The sequence below is a fragment of the Acanthopagrus latus genome, chromosome 7 (genome assembly GCF_904848185.1).
Source record: "Acanthopagrus latus isolate v.2019 chromosome 7, fAcaLat1.1, whole genome shotgun sequence".
In the NCBI taxonomy this organism is placed as follows: domain Eukaryota; kingdom Metazoa; phylum Chordata; class Actinopteri; order Spariformes; family Sparidae; genus Acanthopagrus; species Acanthopagrus latus.
In genome coordinates this window covers 15,000,429-15,026,470 of record NC_051045.1, presented here as the reverse complement: position 1 = coordinate 15,026,470, position 26,042 = coordinate 15,000,429, and the positions used below count along the sequence as shown (strand labels likewise).

At 44.7% G+C, this 26,042-nt stretch overlaps 1 protein-coding gene across 2 annotated transcripts in view; it reads right to left on the bottom strand.

The window, feature by feature from the left end:
- The window catches only part of lrp1ab (low density lipoprotein receptor-related protein 1Ab), a 90,675-nt gene that overhangs the window by 30,954 nt on the left and 33,679 nt on the right, over positions 1–26,042 (bottom strand). For both annotated transcript variants that reach the window (XM_037102769.1, XM_037102770.1), the window contains exons 4-33: positions 23,843–23,962; positions 23,438–23,566; positions 22,959–23,219; positions 16,114–16,276; positions 15,427–15,649; positions 13,647–13,836; positions 12,878–13,021; positions 12,489–12,725; positions 12,114–12,294; positions 11,581–11,803; positions 11,300–11,489; positions 11,072–11,194; positions 10,621–10,761; positions 10,188–10,313; positions 9,359–9,475; positions 9,189–9,269; positions 8,923–9,090; positions 7,581–7,763; positions 6,877–7,074; positions 6,473–6,718; positions 5,925–6,122; positions 4,213–4,417; positions 3,848–4,012; positions 3,399–3,643; positions 2,248–2,379; positions 1,397–1,624; positions 1,123–1,297; positions 865–959; positions 570–719; positions 82–222 (exon numbers count right to left, since the gene is read on the bottom strand). In XM_037102769.1, the coding sequence (XP_036958664.1) occupies positions 82–222; positions 570–719; positions 865–959; positions 1,123–1,297; positions 1,397–1,624; positions 2,248–2,379; positions 3,399–3,643; positions 3,848–4,012; positions 4,213–4,417; positions 5,925–6,122; positions 6,473–6,718; positions 6,877–7,074; positions 7,581–7,763; positions 8,923–9,090; positions 9,189–9,269; positions 9,359–9,475; positions 10,188–10,313; positions 10,621–10,761; positions 11,072–11,194; positions 11,300–11,489; positions 11,581–11,803; positions 12,114–12,294; positions 12,489–12,725; positions 12,878–13,021; positions 13,647–13,836; positions 15,427–15,649; positions 16,114–16,276; positions 22,959–23,219; positions 23,438–23,566; positions 23,843–23,962 (5,178 nt within the window). The remainder of the gene's footprint in view (positions 1–81; positions 223–569; positions 720–864; positions 960–1,122; positions 1,298–1,396; positions 1,625–2,247; positions 2,380–3,398; positions 3,644–3,847; positions 4,013–4,212; positions 4,418–5,924; positions 6,123–6,472; positions 6,719–6,876; positions 7,075–7,580; positions 7,764–8,922; positions 9,091–9,188; positions 9,270–9,358; positions 9,476–10,187; positions 10,314–10,620; positions 10,762–11,071; positions 11,195–11,299; positions 11,490–11,580; positions 11,804–12,113; positions 12,295–12,488; positions 12,726–12,877; positions 13,022–13,646; positions 13,837–15,426; positions 15,650–16,113; positions 16,277–22,958; positions 23,220–23,437; positions 23,567–23,842; positions 23,963–26,042) is intronic.

Sequence of the window (26,042 nt, the reverse complement as noted above, 5' to 3'; positions counted from 1 at the left end):
ACACTAAAGTGAATCTAAATTAGCTTTCCAGCTCTTTCATGATATAGAACTTTTCGAATCATTAGTTGTTTCTTCTTTTACCTTTCTGCACGTCCTCATCATAGATCCTCATGTGCATCATAGGAGACGTGTTGTTTCGCAAAACCTTCCAGTTCCCTCCGTCCTTCTTGTCACATGTTCCTATCTGGTCAGTTCCCTGGTCGGCCCACCACAGTTTGTCTCCTACAGTGAGGGAAATGGATTCATATCTTTGTATGTATGCGTGTGTATTGATCATGATTATCAAATTCTTGCTAATTTTGATGCCAGGAGACAACAAACACATAGCACAAGGGGATCATTTCATTTCAAATATTATAAAATGTTGTCTAGGCTACATGAGTGATTTTGAGACATCAGATTATGTTGGAGTATAATCGAATTCAAGCACATTCCTTAATTGAAAAACACAGTAAAATGAATTTTCAAAGCTTTAATCAGACGTAATCAGAAAAATTATCAGCAATATGATGACTATTAACTATCAGATTAGGAAAATTAGAAATTGAGTTGAATCTTTTTCATCTTACCCATTATAGCCAGTGCAGTAGCTTTGGTAAGTTTGCCTTTAACACCTTCCAGGATCTCCGGCTTCGTTCCATCCAGCTGACAGCGGTTAATGGTGCCATTTCCTGAGCTTATCCAGTACAGCTGCTCATTTTCATAGTCAATAGAGAGGCCTGAGTGGAAAGAATAATAATGCTATTATACATATAAATCTCTTACACTAATATGCTTAATCTCTGCTTTCGCCCAGTAGTTAACAGAGATTGAGTGTTATTTCACAGTCAGTTATTTTTGGCAGCAGAGGACACATGTGCTCACCTACTGGTCCTTTTTGATTGGTGAAAAGTGTGGTGTGGTTGCTACCGTCCATGTTAGCCATGCTTATGTTGTCACCATCAGTCCAGTACAGCTTCCTGAGGAGGGATATGAATGTTGTGAGACATAGAGCGGGGCTGAAATCACTTAGGGATTAGAGATTTAGTCATTGTGTGAAATGGGCAACAGAGAAAAAAAGAGAACCACAGAGAGAATGAGCATCTTGAATTCAAGGTAAGCCTAACTGAAGAGAAGACTCACCCCAGTAGAGGATGCAGCACCAGACAGTGGGGCTTATCTAAGCCTTGGATGACAGCGTTCTTGAAGGATCCGTCTAGTCTGGCCACATTGATCTGCTTCTTATTGGCATCATAGCTGGTCCAGAAGAGGTTCCTGGACACCCAGTCTACTGCCAGCCCATGAGCGTTAGGAAGGTCTGGAAAACAACAGAACCAGAATGGAAAATTTTAGTGCTTCTAATTTTCAGACACAGAAAGTCATCTACAACACAAAAATAAATTCCAATTGTTCTTACCAGCAGACACAACCGTCTCCACCCCTGTGCCGTTGATGAAAGCTCTCTTGATCGTCTGTGTTCGGACGTCTGACCAGTAGATGCGATGCTCCACAGCGTCATAGTCCACTGCTGTCACGTTGTCTATGTCCGGCACGGTAAAGGAGATGATGTAGTTGTAGTAGGGGTTGTCAATGTCTACACCACGGATCTCAATCTGACGGGCGTATAGAAGGAACTTGCGGGACTCTGGGAAAAAAAACAAAGTAAATATGTAAGCAACACAGTTGTCTCTGTACGCACAGTTCCCAGTTTCAGAGTCTGGTTGACAATGAAGATTCCTGAGATCATGGGTAATGCATGAGCCACAATCCCCTCTAATCCGATCATCCTTGAATTGACACAGCTGATTGTTCAGTAGAATGCTTAATATTTAGACATACAGACAAACATGCACACAAATCCCCTCAGCTACCCCTCAAAACATTCATGAAATCCACTCCTGAAATCACGTTTGCAATAAGTGAAGACCCCAATGCGTCACTTCTGACAGCCTTTCATATGAAATGAAATGGAAATGCGAGAAATGAGCCGCAGCGCGCAAACAGCAGAGGAGATGTAATCAGCTCCTCTGTCATAACAGATGACAGCTAATGGCGCTGATGTCAAATTCGGGAGCTAAGCGGCGCACCACAGCAGCCATGACAGCGGTGACAATCCTCCAGACAAAGAGCTTGTTGCTTGCGACCTGATGACATGGATTTCACATGACAGCGTTGCGTGTACACTCTCTGCTTGAGTGTTATTCCTTTAAAGGTAAGAGATAAAGTCTGTAGGCGCGCGATTGTGAGTTAAAAAACATCCGTCATTACCTTTGCAAGTGCGTTTGTCAGGCTGCAGCTTCATGAGGTGAGGGCAGGCGCAGGAGAAGGTCTGGTTGAAGTTGATAAGACAGAGGTGAGAGCAAGGGCTCTTACCATCGCTGGTGGCACACGGGTTTGGAGCTGAGATTGAGAGAAAAGGAGATGTGGTGAAAGAGTGAAAGACACAAACACTTTTAAAAAACACAGATTGGTCATTCTTACTTAATCAGTGATCTACCATGGCTGAGATCTTTTCACAATTCACCCAAAAAAAAACCTAAAAATAAACATCAATATTGGATCAATATAAAGGGGAATATCTTTTGCAGCACAACTCATATGCTGCCACACTGCGATGCCTGCAGAGGTAGTTAAAATCGTCGTTCTCCACAAAATTCACACAAACAGCTGACACATCCCAGCATCATACTAAGCCAGTAGTTTATTGAGTGATGTTTTTTTTTTTTTTTGCAGAGCATCACAGCCAAGAGTTATTTTAATGGACCTCTCAATCAATGGACCCTCAAGGAAAGTGAGAGTGTCTACGAGACCTGTCAGCACAGCTCGTTGCCTCATCACTGTCGCGGGCATTGGTTTCAGCTGTCTATCAACAATTCTGGAAGATCTCTCTTTTCCTGCCTCCAATTACAGGGCCCGCTGCCTCTCTGCTGCCCACACACACTCTTGGGATCAAAACAGCCACTGGCTCCTAAACATCAAGGTGACAGTTCAATGTGACACAATACTGCAAAACACTTTTGACAATCTTTTTGCCATCTTGCCAATCATGTGTGCGTCTGGGAGATCAACACATGACATTTAAGTCACAGGAGGAAGGTTTTATTTCCTACCGAGCCTGTGGGAAATGCCAAACAGTGAGGTGACTTTTTGATCAACGAGGCAGCAGGAGGTGTCCAGATCGCTGCTGGTGTGAGGAGACAACACGTCTCACAGCTCTAAAAAGGTCAGCTGTCTTTGGGGAATGGGAGTCGTGAATCAACACGGTCAGCAATGAACTGTGAGCTTGTCGCCTTTCTCCTTTGAGTTAAGCCCAAGGCAGTCAGACATCCTGGCAGGCAGGGGTAAATGTGACATATGGGTGCTCTCTCTCTCTCTCTCTCTCTCTCTCTGTCTGTGAGTGTTTCTGGTGTGCAACCTACCCTGGGGTTGTCTGGACGGGTGATAGACCTGCAAGTCAAAGGGTTGTGTGTTGGTGCGCTGGACTACGGTGACGTTGTGTCCAGTCCATTTGTTGGCTTTAGCCAGCGTGTTAGTCCTCCAGTCAGTCCAGTAGACCTCGCCTCCGTACATGGTGACAGCGAAAGGGTGGGACAGATACTCGTGACCCCGCAACACTTCAATCAGCCCGGAGCCGTCGTACATGGCGGAGTAGATCGCATCCGACCTGAGGAAGCATTAAAGCGGGGGATAATGTGTGCATCAGCCAAGCGAGTCGGGTTCTTTCTATGCAGTTTTATATAAGCAAAGCACATCCGCGGCTTTTAATGGCAGGCAAAGAGAAAAAAGACTGAGCGAATGGGTGATGTAATGAGTGAGTGGGTGGATGCCGCGTGATGAGCGCACTCTGTATATACAGAGCAAACACTACCTGGCATCAATCCAGACAATGCGCCTTTCCATGTAGTCCACAGTGAGCCCGTTGGGCCAGCCACCGCTGCCTGTCTCTCTGTGGATGGTGCGTCTGCCTTCGCCGCTCATTGATGCTGCCTCAATCCGAGGCAGACTGGCATCCCAGTCTGTCCAAAACAGAATCCTGCCAACAGACAATAAGTCAAAGTGAGGAGGGATTTCTGCTCATGTGTACGATACCATCACACCAGAGAATATCTGTTTCGGAAAAAAACATAATAGGAGGAATTCATCCTCAAATAAATGCTACTGGAAATTCCAATAACTTTGTGTTCTCTAAAAAGGTGATTACAGCTGCAGAATCTCTAGATCTGTGCTTCTTACCCATCTCGAGGGTCTAGGGCGATGGCTCGTGGGTGCTCCACCTCACCAGCCAGCAGGGTGGTTCTCATGGTCCCATCCAGTTTGGCCACTTCGATCTGGTCCAGATTGCTCTCCACCCAGTAGATGTTTCCTGCTATCCAGTCCACAGCCAGGCCCTCTGGGGTAGCCAGTCCGTACTGGATCACCACCTCGAAACTGGTCAGGGCTGAACAGGAAACAGGAAGAGGGACAAAATGAAACAAAAATTCACACTTCAAAGGCTTCAAACACTTTGCATAACATCAAGTCAAGTAATTTTGTGCACCTATTTTACACTATATGCCAAAACAAATGTATTAAAAGAAATGTATTTCTTCCTGTAAAACAAAATATGAGTTGTGCTTACATAGGTTTGAACCTACAAATCTCAGCCAATAATATCATGACATCCATGCATCAATCATCATCATCATCATGCCTTTTCATCAGGACAACAACCAGGATGTTGTTGGGTGTTTTAGAATTTCTGTTTTAGAAAATGAATAGCAAGCTGTCCAACACTAGTTTTTTTTTAATCCTTCTTTTAACATTAAGAAACGAAGGAGAAACATAGCAGCTGTAATTCGGCTAATTTAATTTAATAGCTTGGCTCCTGTCACTTACACCAAGGAGGGCAATTCTCCAGCAAGCACATATGGTTATTGCAAAAAAAAAAAAAAACTCTGACAAACAACGAATTGTTCAGAGTTCTTTACTTTTACTTTAATTTCTTGGTGCACAGCACACACATCTGCTGTGTCTGTCAGTGTGGTTTCCAACAGCACTATCTTCCCAACCCCACTGCCCCAATTCTAAGAAAACAAACGTCCAACCCCCCATCTCCCACTCTTTAATCATTTCCCAGAAATGATGGGCTCTCATGCAGAAGTGAAAGCCAAAATGTGTGATCGTCTTTGACCAGAGACGATAAGACAAGCACTTCACTAAGCTTTCCAGTATAATTAGAGCGAGTGGGACAGGCCTTCTTCACAGTTTTCCTCAAGGAATGCTTGAGTCATGGCTGCCATTCTGTGTGTGTGTGTGTGTTGTTAGTATGCCAACAACTTTAGAGATTCTGAAACGGCTTCAGTAACAAGCAGCAGGAGCTGATCTATGAGTTGGTCACAATGTCGCTGCTCAGGAGCCGTGTTTTAATGGTGAAGTTGGAGGGCTGGGAACTGGAGCTGCAGTGTGTTGTGCCTCCTACGCTACATCAGTGGTCTGGCTGCAGTCACGCACAGCGAGTACTGAGACAAATGGGAAGAGACAAAGCCTTCCGTGTGCCCCCTAAGTGCTGTGCTGGGAACATAACCTTGATTGGCAAGGAGACCTGGGGTTTTGGAGCAGGAAAGGCCGCCCATGACCCAGGAGATTTATTCAGGGTCACAGACCGCCGCTGCTGACCACATACTCTTTTTAAAAAAACATTTGGCTCTGAGAAACAACGGAGTATTTGCTCAGCGGAAGTTAATTTACGAGAAAAAAAAAAAAATCAGTCGAAAGCGTAAATATGATTTGCAATCCTAGAGGGAACAAACCACTTTACACTTTATATTTTACTTAGAAAACGATGACACTGAAAAATGAACTTATTACTATGTAAATTAGACTTGTTCTACGTGGCAATTTACTTCACCACCCCATCCATCTCTCTGCTAAAATCGCTGGCAGCTGGAGCTAACTGGCCGGCTCACCTCCATTATCAGACAGTTTCCCACGGTAGATCTTGTCCTCCACGACATCGGTCCAGTACAGCGTGCTCTCGTTGAGGTGGAAGTCCAGGGCGATGGTGTTCCTCAGGCCTGGCACCAGCACACTGAACTCCCCCTTGTGAAGCTCAATCCTCCTGATCTCATGCCGGTTGGAGAAGATGATGAACGGCTTGAAGGGATCTGGAGGCAAAGAAGTTGGACCCGCAAAAGTGTTAGTGTCTCAACACAGAAAATCTCATCTCAGAGTCCAGATTAAAAAATAATCCCTGTGTTGGTCCTGGATCAAAATCCTGACAGCCACTGCTGTCTTGGTGATATCTCACCTCCATCTGTCCCTTTCTAAGACAAAAAATGCTTCTTACTTTCCGAGAAAAACAAAACCTACGTACAGTACAATCCCTAATTTTAGCAATTCTCCAGCACAAGAAGAAAAATACTTCTGCTCTCAATTTGAAGCCAAAAGGAAATTCTTCAGTTTCTAGGTAAATAAAGTCTTTGTGCCAAAAAGTGTCTGTTTTTTTTTCTATTACCAGTGCTTTTGCAACTCTCCATGTCAGACTCCAGCTCCCAGCCCTCATAGCAAGAGCACTTGACGCTGGATTTCTCCTGCTCGCACTTCTGGCTACACTTGAGATGTTTGGCACAGAAGCTCTGGATCTGGCAAGTCTTGTTGTCGGCTCCCAGCTCCATGCCGAGGGGACAAGAGCACATGAAGCCCTCCCCAGGTATGATGCTGCAGTTGTGGCTACAGCCACCGTTGTCTAATGCACACAAGTCTGCGGGAAAAAGAAACAGAGATTAAATGGTTGGAATGTATCTGAGACAGAGTTGTATGTGCTGTGTGTGAAGGTACACGACAACAGAACCACGAACTGAATGCACTTTCAAGTTGTGTTTTGTGTAGAAATGTTTTTGTCCGTTTAGAATGTTTTACCGCAAAGTTTCTCATCAGAGCCATCCGGACAATCATCTGTGCCATCACACAGCTTCTCAGTAGGCAGACAGATGGAGTCGTTGGTGGCGCACATGTGGTGAGACAACTTGCACACCAACGCCTCGCAGTTGTCCTCATCCGAATTGTCCTCACAGTCACTGTCGCCATCACAAACCCAGGCCTTGCTGATGCAGCGAGCTGTCGAAACCACAAAATTACAAAAATAAGATAAGAATACGATTTTTAATCTAATCATCTATTCACAGATCAATTTTAAAATACCTGTAGGGGTTAGTGACACCAGCATTTGTGACAAAAGCTGGGACCAAAAATCAGTTCGTTTTAAAATTAAAAAGATACACTTGGTGGATTTGTTGGACCGATCTTGACAGAGGTGGCCTTCGAGGAAAAGCAGCAAAATACAAATGAATCTTGTAGCATCCAATTTCAAATAAACCTGCTCACTGAATGAGAAGCAATGGTAATGGCTTTCCTCGAGCCACAAAGAGCAGCAGTCACAAAATTGATGCCCAAATAATTTCCTCTGTGGCTCCTCAGATGTGATCAGCCACATTATTTGCCCCATCTGTCTGCAAGTAAAACTCTATCTATACTAACAGCAAAACTGCATCTTTAGCTTTAACCCAAAAAAAGGTTCATCATGCTTAACCTCTGGTAGTTAAACCGGGTGAAAGCATCCTCACCAGAGTCCCTGCAGCTGAACTTGACTGCTGGGTCACACATGTGCGTCACACCCTCGCAGTTGCTCTCATCACTCAGGTCCATACAGTCTGTGTCACCGTCGCATCGCCAGCGCATCGGAATGCACAGGCCGTCCATCCGGCACTGGAACTCATCTACATGGCAACCGCCCGGGGGACGGGTCGCTGGAGAGAAAGCAGAGAAGATAAAGTGTGAAAGTTAGACGACAATAAACAATGAAGTGTGTAGTTTAGCCAATGGCAAAACAGCAGTAAAAAAACAAAAACAAAAAACACCAGCATCTGTAAAATGACTGGGCTGGAATCACAAACAGGAAACAGCACTGCACACACCAAGGAGAGGAAGAATAGGCCATTCTAGTCATTAATTAATGTGTAGGTTTACTTGGATGCTGGGTTAACAACCTGACAACGAGCCAAGTTACACAATGACACACACAGCTCACTAACTGATGTCTAAGGCAGATTAAAGGCAGCAGCGAGGAGGTGGCACAATCACATCCCCTCATGGCAAAGGTCAGCTCTTGGCACGGCTACAGCAGGAAATGGGCTCACGGACCTTTCAGCACAGGACTACAACATACAGGCGGGGAAGGCGATAGTATTGCTTTTTTTATTTCAGCTAATGACTTCCAGACAGCAGGCCAAGACAGCCCGAAAACACACACACACACACACGTACACACAGAGCACAGATTGCTCATTAGACCAACAGGTCATGCTGGGCCACGTTTTTTGCATGCTGGGACTTGACAGCAGTTGGCAGCGTTTCTGCATGGATCAAACAGTACATACAACATCATGACACACACTGGGTGCAGGAGCGTATGTTGGCAAGCCAGGCCAACTGCGGAGGAAAGAGTGCAACGCTGTGCTATGACGCTGCCCGACGTTCTCAGTGTTACGAAGGGTGGTTACCCAGCGAAATTTACCGTTCAGCCACACGCTTTCGCTTTCAAATTCGTGTGAAGTATCATTCATATCATTGCAACAGAGTCAAAACATCTGTGCCAATTGCACAAGACCATGAAAGAGTTTAATTGTTATCTAACCACAAAACGTAATCACATCCTGAACAGAGCAACAGACAGGATTTGCAGTAAATGATAAGACGAAGCCAGAGGGCAGGCGGAGGCATGCAGAGCTGAACAGACAGACATCTTGATCGTGACAGCCGCTTTACAACTGTAAACAGCAACGTGTAAACATAGTGAAATACAATACATGATGTGATGAAAGCTCAACTCCAGTACAGCTGGCAAAAGTTCAAACAAAATGTCATAAAGAGCAGTTTTCACTCGGTGAACACAGTATTGTTACTGACCCTGGTTGGTACAGTTGGCGTGAGTCTCATCGCTGTAGTCTCCACAGTCATTGTCGCCGTCACAGGTCCAGTACTCTGGGATGCAGCGGCCACTGTTACATTTAAACTGGACGCTGGAGCAGGAATGGCTGCAGCCGGCTTCATCACTGTTGTCCCCACAGTCGTTATCTGTCATTCGAGAAATTATTTTCAGGTTGTTTTTTTTTGTTTTTTTTTTCAAATATACAGTTTCACGGTAGATGAGGGACATCTCAGGCGATCATTACCGTTATCACAGCGCCAGTTGATGTTGATGCAGCGGCCATTGGCACAGGTGAACTGGGTCAGAGGGAAGCAGGTCGGGTAGGCTGAAGAGAGGATACATCGGAAATCAGAAATCAGATCTTAAACTAACACATGCTGTTCTTAACAATATGAAGGTGCAGTGCAAACTCACCACAGGAGTCTGGTTCATCTGAGCGATCGCCACAGTCGTCATCCAGGTCACATGTCCAGGAGATGGGGATGCAGCGTCCACTGGCACAAGGGTACTGGTTTGGTGGGCAGGTGCGAGCTGGCAGGAAAACAATGCGTTAAACAGTGAGGTGCCATAAAAAGTCCTCCTCCTTTAATATCCGTGACTCAACAGTCAATAACTCATTGCCATAAAAGTGCTCATGGATGTAAAAAATTATGACCTAATTTCGCAAATTCGATCGCTACAAAACGTACTTGAAACCAGCTGTAACCCGAAACAGCAAAGTCATTTTATTTTAATTTAGTTAAAGTCAATTTGTAATCTCCTTCAAGTTGTTTGAGACACTGAAACAGCCATTATAAAAGCAACAAATGCTGTTAGCCAAGGGCCAAGATCAATACATCCTCCTGGACTGTTTGCACAAGCCTGCTGGCATCCGCCACGCTAATTGTAACTGAATTAACTCAAAGCCAGAAGATGCCATTTTGTCTGCTGTAAATGCAACTTGTCTGCCTCCCTTAAGCTTCATTAGTTTAGTCTATCTTTTTTTTCACTTCTAAAATCTCTCTTAATCTGGACAAAGATGTTTCTTTGCGCCAATAATTTTCAACTTGTCAGTAGTTATTCTGAATTTGAGGATCCTGCAAAAACACCCATACAGATTGATATAATCTCCTTAGTAACACAGTTATGTGTTTGAAATCTTTAACATACAGTTTTCTAATATATATTCTTGTATCTTACAAATGACTGAAAAAGTATGACGCTCTCTTAACAAAAAAAAAAAATAGTCCAGCTTTCTACATACCAGAGCAGGTGGTGTTGGATTCATCTTCATCGTTGCCACAGTCATTGTCGCCGTCACACAGCCATCGCAGGGGGATGCAACGGTTGTTCTGGCATTTGAATCGGTCAGCTGGGCAGGTGTGTTGGTCTGGGGGGGGAATAAAAAAAGCATACATCGACATGTTTTGGTCTCATATATCCAACTTGTCACTTTCAATGGTGCATAAAAAAAGAGAGGAACATCCAAGATAAATATGAGTCCCTGGTTATCACTGACGCCTGATGAGGAGAAAGTTGGCCAGTGACATTACAGCCTTATTACGCAGCATGGAAAGAGACAAATCTTGGAAATTGTAGCTCGCACTGTCAGTCTGCATTAGTCAAGATCCTTAAACAGATTTTTTTGTTTATCCATGTGTTGCTGCGTAACCATGACAATGACGCGGCGCACTTACGGCAGAGCTCAGGGCCCTCATCGCTGTTGTCCAGACAATCGTTGTCTCCGTCACACTTCCAGCGCTCTTGGATGCAGCGGTTGTTCTTGCAGGCATACTCCCCGGGCTGGCACTGGGGCGGGGGCACGTAGGAGGGGTTGGCTGCGGATGAGATCAGGGGTAGGAGCAGAAACAGATGGGCCATTTAGACAAGGGCAGAGCACCAAAACAAAGCAAAGCCTTTTGGTGCGCAGGTCAGCTTTCATCTCTCCTAAAGTTGCAGAAATATTGGTGCAGGTCTTTGAAAGCTTCTCTCCGGATTTGGCAAAGACGGTGTATAGTATAGCTTTGCAAATGGAAAGTGCAGCCGAGAATTCTTCAGCAGCCTTAACTCCTGCAGAGTAATGAATTTTCCATGACCTGCAACATGGATCTTTGGTGAAACCTAGCTCCTGGTAAAGCTGCTAAGTACCTTTGCAGGTGACATTATCGACATCCAGGATTTGATCGTCAGCGCAGCCACAGGACCTGCCGTCCGGAATGGCGAGGCACAGACTGCTGCAGCCGCCATTGTTAACTCGACACACATTGGAGCCTGCACAGAAAAGACAATCGAAGGAGAAATGTTGAACTCTGTGTTCATATCTTACTCATTACCATGTCATGAAGTGAGAATGAATGAAGAAGAGGGAGAATATACCTTGCTGCTGGTGTGCATCATACACTCTGATCTCAAAGATTGGCGGCCTCTCGTTGCGGAGGAGCGTGACCGTCTTGGTGACCTGGTCCAGTTTGTAGATGCTGCCGCCCCGGTACTCATTCCAGAAGAGGAATTGCTTGTAATGGCATAAGCCGAAGGCGTGGTTAAGCTCCTGTCCCTCATACACCACCTGTTAAATCAGGAGAGAGATCTGGGTTCATCACCTGTAAATATATATATACACACACTGTTGTCTAAATACTCTCTTGAGCGTTACCAACCTTTCGCTCTGTGGTGTTGAGGTAAACCAACTCAATGCGGTCGTAGTAAGCATCCACCCAGTACAGGATACCTTGGGGAATGTCCAGACTCAAACCATTCGGCCAAAGGACCGTCTTACTGGTCAGGAACACTTGATGATGGGAACCATCCATCCAAGCTTTCTTGATCTTCCCTCTGTTGCTCTCTGTGGGGTCCTCCTCCCAGTCAGTCCAGTACATCCACCTGGGAGACGATTACAGGTATCAGCACGTGCAAAAGCCATGTGAGATAAAACATTTCTGGGAGAGCTGCAGCCATGAAAACAGTTTTTGACCCTCTTCGACTGAAACAAAACATAAAATTAAATGAAAGGAGGGAGTATCCTAAGATCGCTTGAATACTCCCAAAGGACACATGGTAATGGAACAAACATCTACAGTACAGGCAAATATCCTAAAGTAAAAAACCATCACACCATTAACAACTTCAACATGGCATTTACAAGAGAAGAAACCCATTTAAAATAACAACACCCTCCCCTCCGGTGTCTCACCCATGCTGCGGGTCCACCACAATTGCACGCGGGTGGCTCATCTTGCCCTCAATGAGAGTCTTGCGGGTCTGAGAAGCCTTCTCCAGCCTGGCCACACTGATAGTCTTCTTAGGCCCATCATCTGTCCAGTAGAGATTACCTCCCATCCAGTCTACAGCTATCCCCTCCACTGTGTGGATACCTGAGATAAGCAAAAGAAGCCGGTGCGAAAAGGACCCTATTAGCTGGCCAATTCAGGATTACCATCACGAGAATAAAGTGGAAATGATATGACTGAATTCTCTCCTTTCCTAAATTCTATGTAGGAGCCAGGATCTGGTGAGAGTGTATAAATAATTTCCAGGACCAAGGGCAAAGCCATCAATTCATTCTTACCTTCCTTCAGTATGGTGTCTCTCTCTGTGCCATCTATCTTCTGTCGGCCAATAATGTAGCTGGTGGCATCGGCAAAGTAGATGAACTCACTAGCAGCATGGAAATCCAAGGCTCGGGGGTTCATTAGGTTCTCAATAGGAATCATGTACTCATCAGGCACCTTGGCGTTCATGTCCATGCCCCTGATGATACCGGGGCGACCCTTACCGTACACTAAGAACAACTCATGGTCTGGTTCTGCAGAGGAAGAAAAGAAAAAAAACATTCTCAATGAATAAATGTAATTAGTTCCATCAGCGATTTTGCCATCATCGTTCATCACAGCTGAAACTAATGGGAAGGCGTTTGTTATTGTCAAAATTAATATTTCCCTCAGTCTGGATACTTACTCTTGCAGGACTTGCCGTCACTTCCGAGGCTGAATCCAGAGCGACAGCGGCAGGTCCGGGTCTTGTGGCTGTTGCTCAGCAGACAGATATCAGAGCAACCTCCGGCCTTCCCAAACTGATCCAGGGCACAAGCATGGCTGCGTACTACGGCAGGAGAGAGGGGCACAAATATATGAGTCATTCAATAGTAAGTGCAATCAATGGACATCATAGACTGATAGCGGATGGAGTCACAGTGACGTCACCCACTATTTTGTGGAAAACAGTTTCGAAACCTCCAGGCAGGCATTGCATTTGACACTGCAGTTGCCATCTTTGTTTTTTGGTGCCAAAAGCAAACATACTTGAATGAGAGGATGAAGCTGGTGAGAATACACCTTGCCACACCTCTGTCCTGATTGGATCAGACTGAGAACGTGAGTACATGCTATGTTTGCAACTTGCAAATCACAAGAAGCCCTGCCCTAAAACATGACTTGAGCTGTCGTCTATTTCACTCTAAATGGTACCATAATTTAGAAAATGAACATCATGCTGCACTAAAAAAAAGGCAGGAATCTGTAGTAGAGTCATTTTTTTCATAAGCTACCATACAGATGGGACTTCTATTTGCAACCGGTGGAACCATACAAAGAATGCAGGTTCGAGGCACTACTGCATTGGCTTCACTTTTCAGACATCAAGGCTATGTTCACTTATCATACTGTCTATGATGGATGTGGATAAGATGAGTTAGCAGTCAAGCTAAACTGCTTCTCCTCGTGGGTACCTTGAGGTTGGCGCCTCTGGTGGTACACGTGCAGCGCTGCTCCCCGATCCACCCGTGTCACCACCTGGAAGTCAGAGTTGTTGAAGCGGTTCACTCGGATCACGCTGGTCTTGGGGTTGAGGTTGCCTTCGTCTGAGTTGGTGGCATACAAGTAGTTCTCGAATACAGTCAGCCCGTACAGGTGCTCAATCTGGAATATATGGAGACAATAAAGCGATAAAGACAGAGAGAGTTTGGATAGAAAAATGTAACCTGCTACATCATTATCTATCTATCTATCTATCTATCTACATCTATCTATCTACATCTATCTACATCTATCTATCTACATCTATCTATCTATCTACATCTATCTATCTATCTATCTATCTATCTATCTATCTATCTATATATATATATATATATATATATATATATATATATATATATATATGTGTGTGTGTATAAAAATAGTAAAGAATAAATAAACTGATTCAAAACAACTATCTCAACTAATTACATGATACAAACACTTTGTGTCATTGGTAGTAAAAGATATTTAAACAAGTAAATATGGATAACAAGCTAAAAGGCAACACGAAATGGAAAAAAGGGTACGAGACTGAACCCCCTAAAATAATTAAGGAAGAAGGAATGTTTTTGTTGTAAATGAAAGTATGGATGATTTATGACACAGTGGAAACGCTTACACTGATACACAAATAAATACTGGATGTGTACATGTCCTTCTTTCATAATGGATGCTTGTAACCATGGCTGTTTTGTTGTATCTTGTTTATGCTGTCTGTTTTTGTCATCATCATCATCATCATCATCATCATGGCTGTAAAAAGTCATAATTAAACAAACACATTTCTTTTTTGTGGCTCTCAATAAATAATAAAGTTTAAAAGAAAAGGACATGCCGGCCTTCTTAGTCAACAGCTCGTGGTGCATGACTAATGTGTGACATCGTCGGTGTACACATTTCTACGTCCAACACAGCCTGGCAAATTACGCAAGATGAAACTTTCCAAACAAACTATTTATCGGAATAAAACAGATTTTGACAGGTTCTAAAAAAAATGTGAAGTAATCTCTGAAAGACCGAGACAGACAGATGCAGACAGACACAGACAGAGAGATGAAGAGATAGTCTTTGTATAAACTTGGCACGGGGCAGCGTAATGGCTCCACTTCCCATCTTCTGTTAAACAGAGAGAGATTTGACTTTTTATAAGGGTCTGTGCTGTGCAGCTCTCCTCTACTGTCAAAAAGATCTATGGCTTGGGATCATATTACCTCCCCACCTCACACACACACCTCAGCACCACCACCACCATCGTCCTCCCACCACTCGGTCCTGATTTCATTAAGATCATTACTCCACTTAAAGTTTGAGCCAAGCTTCACTAGGGCCAGACTAATATGTTTAGAGAGGCACTAGCCAGGAAAAATCACACACTCTTTAAGTAATATCAATCAAGGCAATAAAAAGGACTTATCCCCTGGAGGGGCAGACTATCTTTGCCCAGATACACGGGAGACAAGTGGAAAACAGCACTGGCTCCGAATATGAAGCTAAATCAATGACGATAGATTTGGAAAACAGATGTTTTGTGTTATCACAAGGAAGACCGAAAAGTCAATAGGGACTCCGGGCTATTGCTGTTTGGCAAAGTTTAGTCTTTTAAAAGATGACATGTCATAGGTAAATACTCTTAAGGGCGTGTGTGTCCATGTTTGGATGTAGTTGGTTTTATTTGTGAGTACAGTTATCCAGTCGTCCATAAACCCTCACCAGCAGGCCCTGGATGATGGTGTGTCGGTTCTTGCCCTCGTAGTCAACCACCTCAATGTAGTCCAGGTAGGCGTCAGCCCAGTACACCATGCGGTTGACCAGGTCCAGTGTGATACCATGGGGGAAGACAATCTTGCTGTCCACCAGCTTCGTGCGGTTCTGACCATCCATGTCACAGCGCTCCACCCTCGGCGTTGACCCATAGTCTGTGAAGAACACTTTGCTGTAGCAAAAGAAAGAAGAGGAGCAAAGCAGAACGGGTGGTTAAGTAAAGTTAAGATGACAGAGAAGGACATTTTGTGACTTTTAGAAATTTGATGCCCGTGCTTCAACCTCATCTGTCAATATGACCTACCGCTACAACAACTGACCACAACGGAGATATTAGTCATTTCTAAGGATTGGAAATTATTCCCAGTCCAATAAAAGAGAAGTGATACTGTAGAGAAGGGAACTACATCAGATACCAGCTTGTCAGCACCAGGAAACTGAAACAACCAACTTGAAAGTGTTTATGTGGCACAAGTATCAGTCTACGTTTCCATCTGGGGGAAGTGCTTTGATTTTTTTGACTGCCTGCTTGGTCAGCACGTCGTCTGCTCATATGACAGAATTTCCTCTCAGGCGTTGCTAAAACAGAACTGAGGGCAGCGTTAGGTTAGCAAGAGCAGAGAGGGAAGTACAGACCCCATGGCCGGGTCCAAAGCGATGCCTTTAGGGTTGTACAGCTCCTGGTCCAGCAGGGTCACGCATGTCTGGCCGTTCTTGTTGCAGACAAACACCCGGTCGTCCACGTCATCCACAAAGTAGAAGTTTCCGGTCAGCCAGTCAATAGCCATCTGCTCCACATCTGAGGGATGCAGAAGAGGAGAAAGAATAGAACAGAAGCATTAGGAAAACGGAGCCTCACAGGAGTACGGTCATATAACTCCTGGTCACATACCAGCCTCAATTCTAAAACCTCTCATTTTATGACGCTTAACCCTCCCTCAAGAGTGCCCACACTCCTGAAAAACAAAATAAAAGAGGTGAATTAATGAGCTTCTGTCATCTTACTGCACAACAAGCTCTAACAGGTTGTCCATTACCGGCACTCCACTTATCTTTGATTAAGACAGGCCGGGCATGGGGGAGGGAAAGAAACATTAAAAGTGACAGATAAAGAGCGTGAGGTGAAGGCCTCCACTTTCTAAACTGAGCTCCTTTCAGTGGACTAGAGCAGTAACACAGATCTCCTGCACGGAGAACAAAACTAAAGACTTTACTTTCAGATGATTTAGAGGATATACTGTGATATGCTAATCTGTGTTTCGAGAGGAGAACATAGGCTTAAATGTTGCTCTTCTATTATACACACATTTATTATTATTATTACAACTTAGTTAAAAAAAAAACACACTATCACTATCAATATCAGGGACAAGATGATATATGATGGTGAGATGTATTTATTGTACATAATAAAATATAATAATATCATATAACTCATATAATCTTTATGAACATCAAACCATCCAATGACCCCTGGTACCATGTATGGAAGCATCTGCATTTGGCCATCTATTCTTTTATGTCTTTTATACAAATTACGAAAAGAAAAATGGGGTTTCATCATTGCAACACAGAGCCCGAAATACTCAGGACTTAACATTTTGTAACCTCACTGCTTACTAAGCCAACCCAGAAAGAGGAAACATTGCAGATTGAGACCTACATTTTTGGATGCACCCCCAGCATTGAGCAACTGAAGTGCTAAGTTAGCAATGGAAACATTTATCCCTCTCTGAGAACTCTGTCCTGTGAGACAGGGCGCAGAAATCCCAGCCCACAGGGGGACCCAGCTGCGGTGTGGTGGGGAGCCTGAAGATACATACAGCTTTGTGTTTTTACAGCTGCAGCCACACTCCTTTTCAAAGCAGAACACTGCATACACAAGTGCACATCACACAGGCTCACTACTCACACATGCAGCATCAAAGTCACCACACCTTTCTTGCCGGATAATTCATTGGACCATTATTAATGTCGGGGTAAAGCAAGTAGGGTCCAGTCATATTCGGAGGCTTTGACCATTCATAAAAGAAACCTGCACTACACTATAGCTCCCCCGTCAATGACAACCGTGCTGCAAAAAGACAGAGCTAAAACAACTTCCACAACAGAGATTACACACATCTGGACCCAATGTAAACCTCACCACCACCACCACCACCTCCACCCACCTACCAGGCATACACAGAGCTTCAAACGGCTTGCCCCACATGGTACTTACAGTATGCCTGGTGTTCAACATAAACAGAGTTGAGGGGGTTTGTGGCCGTGGTTGGGAAAGAAAGACAGAAAGCTACTGATGGTGAAATAAATTCATTTATCAGAATATTAAAAGTTTTGGATTGACTCCAAGATAAAAAAAAAATTAATAATTTATTGACTGTTGGCAAAGACGGAGGCCGTCTCGCATCTCGAATACGTGACCGAATAAAAAGGTAATAAAAATCAAAGTCATGAGAACATAGGGAGTAAAAAACCAGTCCAAGATGTTACATAAATATCAGAACCAAGATTCTGACAAATGGGAAAGTTTGTCATGGAGTTAAGGGGGATAGCGATACTCCCATTGGTATCAGCTCTAAAACCTTACTCCTCTAAAGAAATCCAGCTGGAGGCCCGGCTGCACAAGGCATTGATTAGACTCGTATACAGAGCAGTTGTGCAACACTGCGACTATTGCGTTGTGTAACAGACCGGTGTACCCCCTCATTCAGAGAGCCGGTCTGTTGACGTCCTCGCTCATTCAGCTTCTGGTAAGTGGAAAGTTTGCTGGGAAACTGAATGAACCCACCCCTTTCTTCTCATCCAGCCACCCTGCCCTCACAACCCCTTCTCACTTCCTGTCCCTTAACACCTAGCAGCTCACACTGCTCTGAGGAAAAGCTTCACAAACTGAGGGTGGGGGGGGGCGGTTCTTGCTGGCAACAACAAACATGCTTTCGCCCAAATAGCCTAGGTATTTACATACAGGGCCGCAGCCTATTTAGTTCTTCAAACGAGCATCACAAAATTTGTACCCGAGTGTTATTTCCTCTATTTGTGTGTCACGGCAAGCTTTTTTTTTTTTATTTACATGTCGGTGCAAAGCAGAAAATAAGCATCGTCGTCGTGCTCCTATAATCCTCCCCCTCGCCAAGAAGATCCTATTTAACTGCGCAAAAACCCTCTTTGACCTCTTGAGAGCACAGTTTTAGAGTGTAGTGTTTATGGTTTTCCATAAGGATCTGACACACAACCTCCATTCGAGAGGCTGTAACCCCCAACAGTGATGCCAACGGCAAATCCCCGCCCATGGCAAGTGAGGCGATTGGCTGGACCTGATGGCTCAAAAACGAGGATAATAAATGATGAACACAAAGAACACATACTCTCTTTAGATAGAGGTGCTGAGAGAATAATGCAGCACATTGGAAGCCTTTGTTTAAACTTGACGCACATTGAAATAAAGTAAATAGGATAAATAATTGTATTGCAGTGAGGCTGGAAGCCTTTCCTCATGAATTTATACATTAATATCAGATCTTGTAACACACAAAGACCTTCTGTGCACTGATTTATTCCCCCCCAAAATAACCCTAGGAACAAAGACTTGGAAGAGGGGGAAGGAGGACTGACTGGTGGACGGAGGCTGGTCCCTGCTGTGGAGTTCCGCTCGGAGGGTGGAGAGGATGGGATGGTAAGCTCTGCTCCCCTTTTATCTTCCCAGTCTGAGAAATCACACATGCAGACGGTGCAGGCCACATCTGGAACCCTCGTCTACTTATCTGCCCTGCTCTCCCGGGCTCCCAGCAGCTATAAATCAGCCTGTTTGGGTGAACGCTGCTCCAACCCCCACCCCCTCTTCCTCCCTCCACAATTTCATCCATATCCATCTAAGGCCAATCCCCAGGTCTGCCTACCATACTTTTAAGAGTGCACCTGAGCCCTGCTCGTTATACAACACAGAACAAAGCAGACAAAGACCCTGTGCTGGCACCAATTATATGACCAGAAAGAGCAAGTTTACCTTCAAGCAAAGGAAGAGCAAACGGGTTAAAGGTGTAGTTTGTAAAACATGGCTAGAATTCTAAGATAAAAATAGCGGGCAGCATACAACCAGAGTAACTGACAAATCCTGCTCCTTGCCTACAGCCAGCTGACGTAAGCCAATTAGATTGTGGCCCTTGTCGAGTTTTCCTGGTCCGAGGGCTTGGATCTCAGCAGCATGAAAGTTAACTACACACCAAACTGGACTGAAACGGGACTGAAAACAGCTTCCACAAACGGCTGAGGTCAGTTTGACAACAGTGCGTATGATACTGGGGTGATTCACAGCGACTCTGATCAGGACTATGACTCTTGGAGAAGACGACACATCGGGTAGGACCAGGAGTGGTGTGCAGTGGTAGAGGAGCGAGAAAGAGTTAGGAGTCCAAAAGGGGCAAAAACAACAGATAGAGCTGGTAAATCTTCACATCTAACATGTGAATTGAAGGATTTATTTTGACAAAACCAGAGGCGAACGTGGAAAGACAACCCAAGACCGTTTTAGTGAGCTTTAATACATTTGTTTTGGGTTTTAATGAAATGTGTTAAACTCTTCCTAGTTCAGTAAAAGAGTGAACTCACAAGGTGTCGGGTTGTATTATTTCTGTTTGATAAGGACAATAAGTGTAAAAACGTTTCCTTTATTTACATTTGGGAGTTTAGTCAATTCATCTTTAACATTTGAAACCAGGAGAGCTCATGAAACAAAACAAACCTGCCACTGGATTCTCATTTTCCAGCTGAAACTATTGGGCCTACTGGATTATCTCCTCTTGCGGTACAAAGCTGTATTACAGGACATTGCTCCTGTAAACCCAAGAAGGAGCTCACGTGGGTCACGCTTCAATAGCTTTTTAAAGGAAACAACCACAAGGTAACCATGAATAAATGCAGCAAATGGCCTTTGGACTTGACTGACGTCTACGAAATGAACGCAGGGTTTTTGCTCCCTCGTCACAGCTGAAAATCCAGACTGATATGCAACAAAAACGTGATGCCAGCCAAAGTGCACAGTGAGTCCATTGGCCGTTTGTCTGTTTGCTCGCAGAATAACTTCTGACAGCCCAGAATCCCCCGACAGACATGACTGGAGCCACGCAACCTAAAAATCTGCTTCAACTTAACACCTCAACACATTTATAGAAGGGGGAAATGATGTCCTTTCACATTGCATATATCATCTATGTAACCAGTGTGGTTATTGTCATGAGTCACAAGACAAGAGGCAACAAGATCTGCCTGGATATCTTCCGCTGCTTCACCATTTCCTGGGGCAAACCCTTACTACACATAACAGCATAGAGCCAGATCCACAGATAACACGTCTCAGCGCCAACTGGTGTACTCTTTGTGCGAGCGCCACAGATCCATTCCTCAATTTCAATGGAAGGTCAGAGGTCGTCTCACTCCAAACTGCACTTTGTGATATCAACATTAGATAAGACTGAACATAAATGCGTTTTAGACTGAAAGTAGGTTAAGTCAGATAAGATACAAACCAGGAAACATAAAGAGCAGGTGAGATGATGCAATCGACAAGTGCAGCAGCTCCACTTCACAACGAAGCATTTCATATCATGAGGGTACGCACAAGCGGGACAGCACATAAATAAATGTGCGCAAAAATCTCAATTCATAAAAGGTAAATACATCACTAGGTAATGGGTGCATGAGTCAAAGGTATTTGGGTCGGTGCGTGTGTGTGTGTGTGTGTGTGTGTGTGTGTGTGTGTCTGAGCCTCAGCTATGAGCGTGTTAAAGTGACCTGACTGGACAGGACATGAGACGGCCAAAGGAATGTAAGGGCTGTTCAGGCTGACATAACCCAACGGAGGAATGTAAATACCATCTGCATGACCACTCGCATACACACACACACACACACGCACACACACACACACACCCCTCTAAGGTACAGCAAATCACTACCTTCTCCGTCTCATTTTATCATTCTCTTGCCTCCTTTGCTTCAATCTTTCTCTCAGGGTCTCTTCTCAATTCCACCCCTCGCCCCCATTTAACCCTCAGACCACTTAACAGAGCGGCGAATCGAACTGCCACAGTGCCAACACAATGAGGGCGAGGTGGGATAAGGGTCGCTCATGAGAGTGCACCGAATCAAGTGGAAAGAGAAAAAAAAAAACAAAACACTATTTTAGGAGGTTGGGGTTCACTGAGCCTCAGAGCCTCGGTTCTGCCCCGGCTGTCGTTGGTGACAGCAGTTACACAAGCCTCATTTGAAGTGGATATGAGCCGAGGCACTTCTAATCACGCCGCAGAGTTTCCCGTCCCACATTTCAGGGTCTACACACCCAGCTCCTCCGCTTGCTTTTTCTCACCTCTGCCGTTTCACGCCTGGGGCCATTTCTCAAGGGAACTCATTCCCACGTGCACGTACATATGCGCACGCACACGAACCCACACCCTGGTTTAATGTTTTGTCTACATTTGTGCCCCCATTCTTAGAGTGTAACGGCTTCGTCAGCCAGACAGATGAAAACAAACCCCGTCAGGCTCGTAATCAGAGATAAATCATGTCAGCATTATATGAGTAAGTCTCTCTTGACGGTAAGTGTTCACATGCCATCTATGTTAGTCTGTGTGTGTTGCGAGGGAGATGACATCAGTGAGTTAAGACGATGTCTGTGACTCATCTCTTATCGTTGTTTATGAGATGTGGCCTATACGATCTCGAAACTGCACACCCACACCCACAACAGAGAAACTTGCGCATCCTATCTGCAACCTCCAGAACCAAATGTGCAGCACTTGAGAAGCCTTTTGCCAGCGAACATGATGCTAAATGTCATCATATTAAAAGTCAGTGACTGGAATTTGGATACAACCAATTATATTCAAGTGCATCAAACAACAGCAATGGAAAAATACACCTCCAGGCTCCTAAACAGCCATGAACAGTCAGTACATACATCAAGCTACACAGTAGATTACCGGTTTCCTGTCAAGAAAAGTGAAATAACGCCTGAAGGCACGCTGGCAGCCTTATATGTATCAGATCACTGTAAGTGAGCTACACACATATTGCCTCAATGCTAAGATTTAGTGGTGTGTCAGGGTGCCCCTGTTCTTCAAAGACAAACCTTTTGAAAAATAAAGCTGGCCTCAGCATTTCTGCTTGGCACTTTTGTGCTGGTATGAGCAACTTTTCGGAGATGAGGCCGTATTGCTTCACATCTTACATTTGTCTGAGCTAGCAAATGCAAAGTTGACCATTTGATTCCCGGGGCCAAGTGTGGAAATTTCACACCAGTTGAGCTGACAAGTGGAGCTGATTACCTGAGTGTGGTTGCTTGCGTGCTCTTATGCAAGGCTTTAATTTATGGTTCACTGAAGGTCTGCAACTAGACCGTCATCCCCTCTGTGTTCCTGAATTTCTAGCAAAACAAAAGCCCAGCCGAGCTCTCTCTCATTTCTGTCAGTGAAACAGCTACTCACGGTGCAGGCTGAGGGAGATGTTAATGGTGCGGATGTTGGTGACAGTCTTGAGGTCGGGGATGCTGGCGCACTTCAGGTGGGTGGCGGCAGGGGTTTCTCCCACATCTATCCAGCAGACTGTTTCCTCGGCATAGATGAAGTCCATAGCCATGGTCTGCTTAGTGGCGATGGAGGGCAGCCGGGACGTGGAGCCGCTCAGGGAGGTGCAGCGGATGTCATGGAGGTTAGCGATCAACAGCATAGGCAGACGGTCCACCGGATCTGGGGAGGAGCAGTCGGGAAAGCAGAGTAGAGGGGAGGAACATAGGAAGAGGACAGAATGAGGGAGAGGGGGAAAAAGCAGGAGCGATATAAGATGAGATGTAGAAGACACATGTCCTCAGGACACACGCTTGTAAAACTAATATGTGTACATATATATATGTATCAGCTCTGATGAACTGCGTCCTTGGTTTTTTTTGTGGCGTGTTTGTCCTCACCATTTTTGGCTTTGCAGGAGCGATTGTCTGGCTGCAGCAAGTAGCCCTCCACACAGCTGCAGGTGTAGGAGCCCGCCGTGTTTGTGCACGTCTGGCTGCATGTCCCGTACACATTGCACTCGTTGAAATCTACATGGGAATTACACAACCTATTACCCACATTCATCCACAGCACACTGCATCGGAAGCACCTGGACACAACATTTTTCAGCGCAACATAACTTAAAGGAAAGAACTGCTACCAAAGCCTGGAACATGCATTATTCTCCGGCTGCAGTGGCTTTATATAAACAGTTCTACATGCTGCCCCCCGCAATGTCCAGTCAGCAAGCAGACAGTGATCACAGGATTTAGTGAATTCTACTTTGGCTGAGCTAGAGTAAATCTGCCAAATCACCCACTCACCTTTACATGTCTTTCCATCTGCAGCGACCTCATAGCCGTTGCTACAGTAGCACTGAGGTCCATCATGAGTCACAGCACAGCGAAACTCGCACCCATGGGAGGCACAGCCTGGTGCTCCATCTGAAGCGGAGAAAAACAGACCCAGAGAACATTAGATACTGTGGGGGTAATTATGAGGAGTCAGTGGGGGCAGCGTACATATCAGCAGCTTTAAAAGGGCCGCAAAAAATCCTGGATAGCAATGGGGCCTGTTTATTGCCTCCTTGATCAGGTTTGTGCCGCAGAGCAAACTTTCCAATTGTTATCTTAATCCGATAACAGTCTTTACAGAACCATACTGTCATCTCCTAACACCGTGTACATGTGCATGTGTATTTGTTAGGGGGGAAGAGAGACAGAGTCGCGGTCGCACAAGTGGACGCATGTGTATTCATCTGAGCATGTGACGGGCGGGCCGGTTTTGAATGTGCACGTGTGAGAGGGGCCTCTTTTTTCCCGCCCCCAGAGAGAACTCGAGGACACATCCTTTTGGCAGGAAATGAAAGAGCGGCATCCGCACATCCCCTCATTATGCTTTCTATACAGTGTGTGTGCGTGTGTGCGTGCGTGTGCATGTGTGTGAATGCAGATGTGTGCATCTCGGCTAGGAGATAAATGGGGTAGGGTGTCAGATTGTGGCTGATAGAACAAAACAAATGACATTTCAGACAGCTTCTATTAGCTTTAAACCTCCGATAAAGACGTCTTTGACACTCTTGAACTCGGGCTGATAAAATATTTCATTTCTTAGATCATCCATCAAGTACAGGCCTGCGACCTACAGTGGGTGGGTCGTGCCCCTGAGCCCCTCAATACACCAGTGTATGAAGCCACAGAGATCAGCTTGAGGAGGAAATTACAGTGTGTGAGAGCAGGGCGGGACAGATAGTATCCCGATCATGGTCAGTTCTCATTTATTAAACAATATGCTCTCTGTCTCGTCTGTCAATCTTTTTATGTCACACATGGACACAAGTGGATCTTCCTCTTTCCATTTCTGAAAGCTTTCATTTCTGAATGAAGCTTTACGCTGACAGGAAATATGATAAGCTGCAGACCAAGATGGTAACAACCCTCGGCTACACTTTGAAGTTCCGAGACAGTGTCTACAGCCTGGGATGTTCCATCTGACCCCAAAAAAATTATATCACATCCATTTCAGCACAATAACATTCTACGATCTACATCCCAGCTTTTTTTTTCTTGACCTGAAAAAGCCCATGAATTTCTAGATATTGCACGATTTTTCATTTTGCTGGACCTCCTCACCTGCCATATTGCTAGCTACACTCCCTTGGTATGTTCACATAGTGCAGATCTGCTTGCCAATGAGTTATCAACATTTGGAAAGAGAAGTAAGTAACTCAAACAGAGAACTCTACATCTTGCCTGCAAAGGAGATTGTGGAGGCCTTTAAGATAGATCACTGCCTTATAGGTTAAAGCCTTCACATAACCTATAACTCTTCACACACTAAAAAAACTGAACTCAACTCAAAGGGGGACCTGATGGGAAACATTCCAATTTCCATTTCACTTAACAAGTGTAAACACCAATAGAACAAAACTCTAAATAATTAATGAGATTAAAAAAAAAAAGCTTTTACAAGAAGAAAACGATGAATGGTCGTGGACACACTTTGCTTACAGTAGCTAGTGATAGTATGGCCGTGAAGAGCGGAGATTGGAGCAGTGAAGGGCCCTTATTATATAAAGCCTGTGGCACCCTGGGCCACAATGACCCTTTTGTTGTGGCCCTGCTGAAAGGAAGAGTCCCCCAGCAAACACTGTGGCCCATATCGAATCCATTCACCGAGCCCCACGCTGTGAGAGACCACAGGCGAGAGTGTAAAAAAACACCCACAAAATGCACCTCGGTCCAGGGTCATCTGGTTTCATGTTGTACCCGAGTATCCAGCGACGGGTGGGCGATAACTGAGGAAATTTAGATAGCTCTAATTGTCACAATATTAATATTGAGAAGCCTTACTTTGACAGTTTTTTTAAATCCAAGTTATCATCCCTTCAGACATGACAAAGTATGATATGATAAGACTTTTGTTACAATAAATAAATGTAATGTGTTTTTTACCACCCAGCTACACGTTACCCAACTGTAGCTTTGAAAATGTGCTAACGCACAAGCTGCAAATCATGCCTTT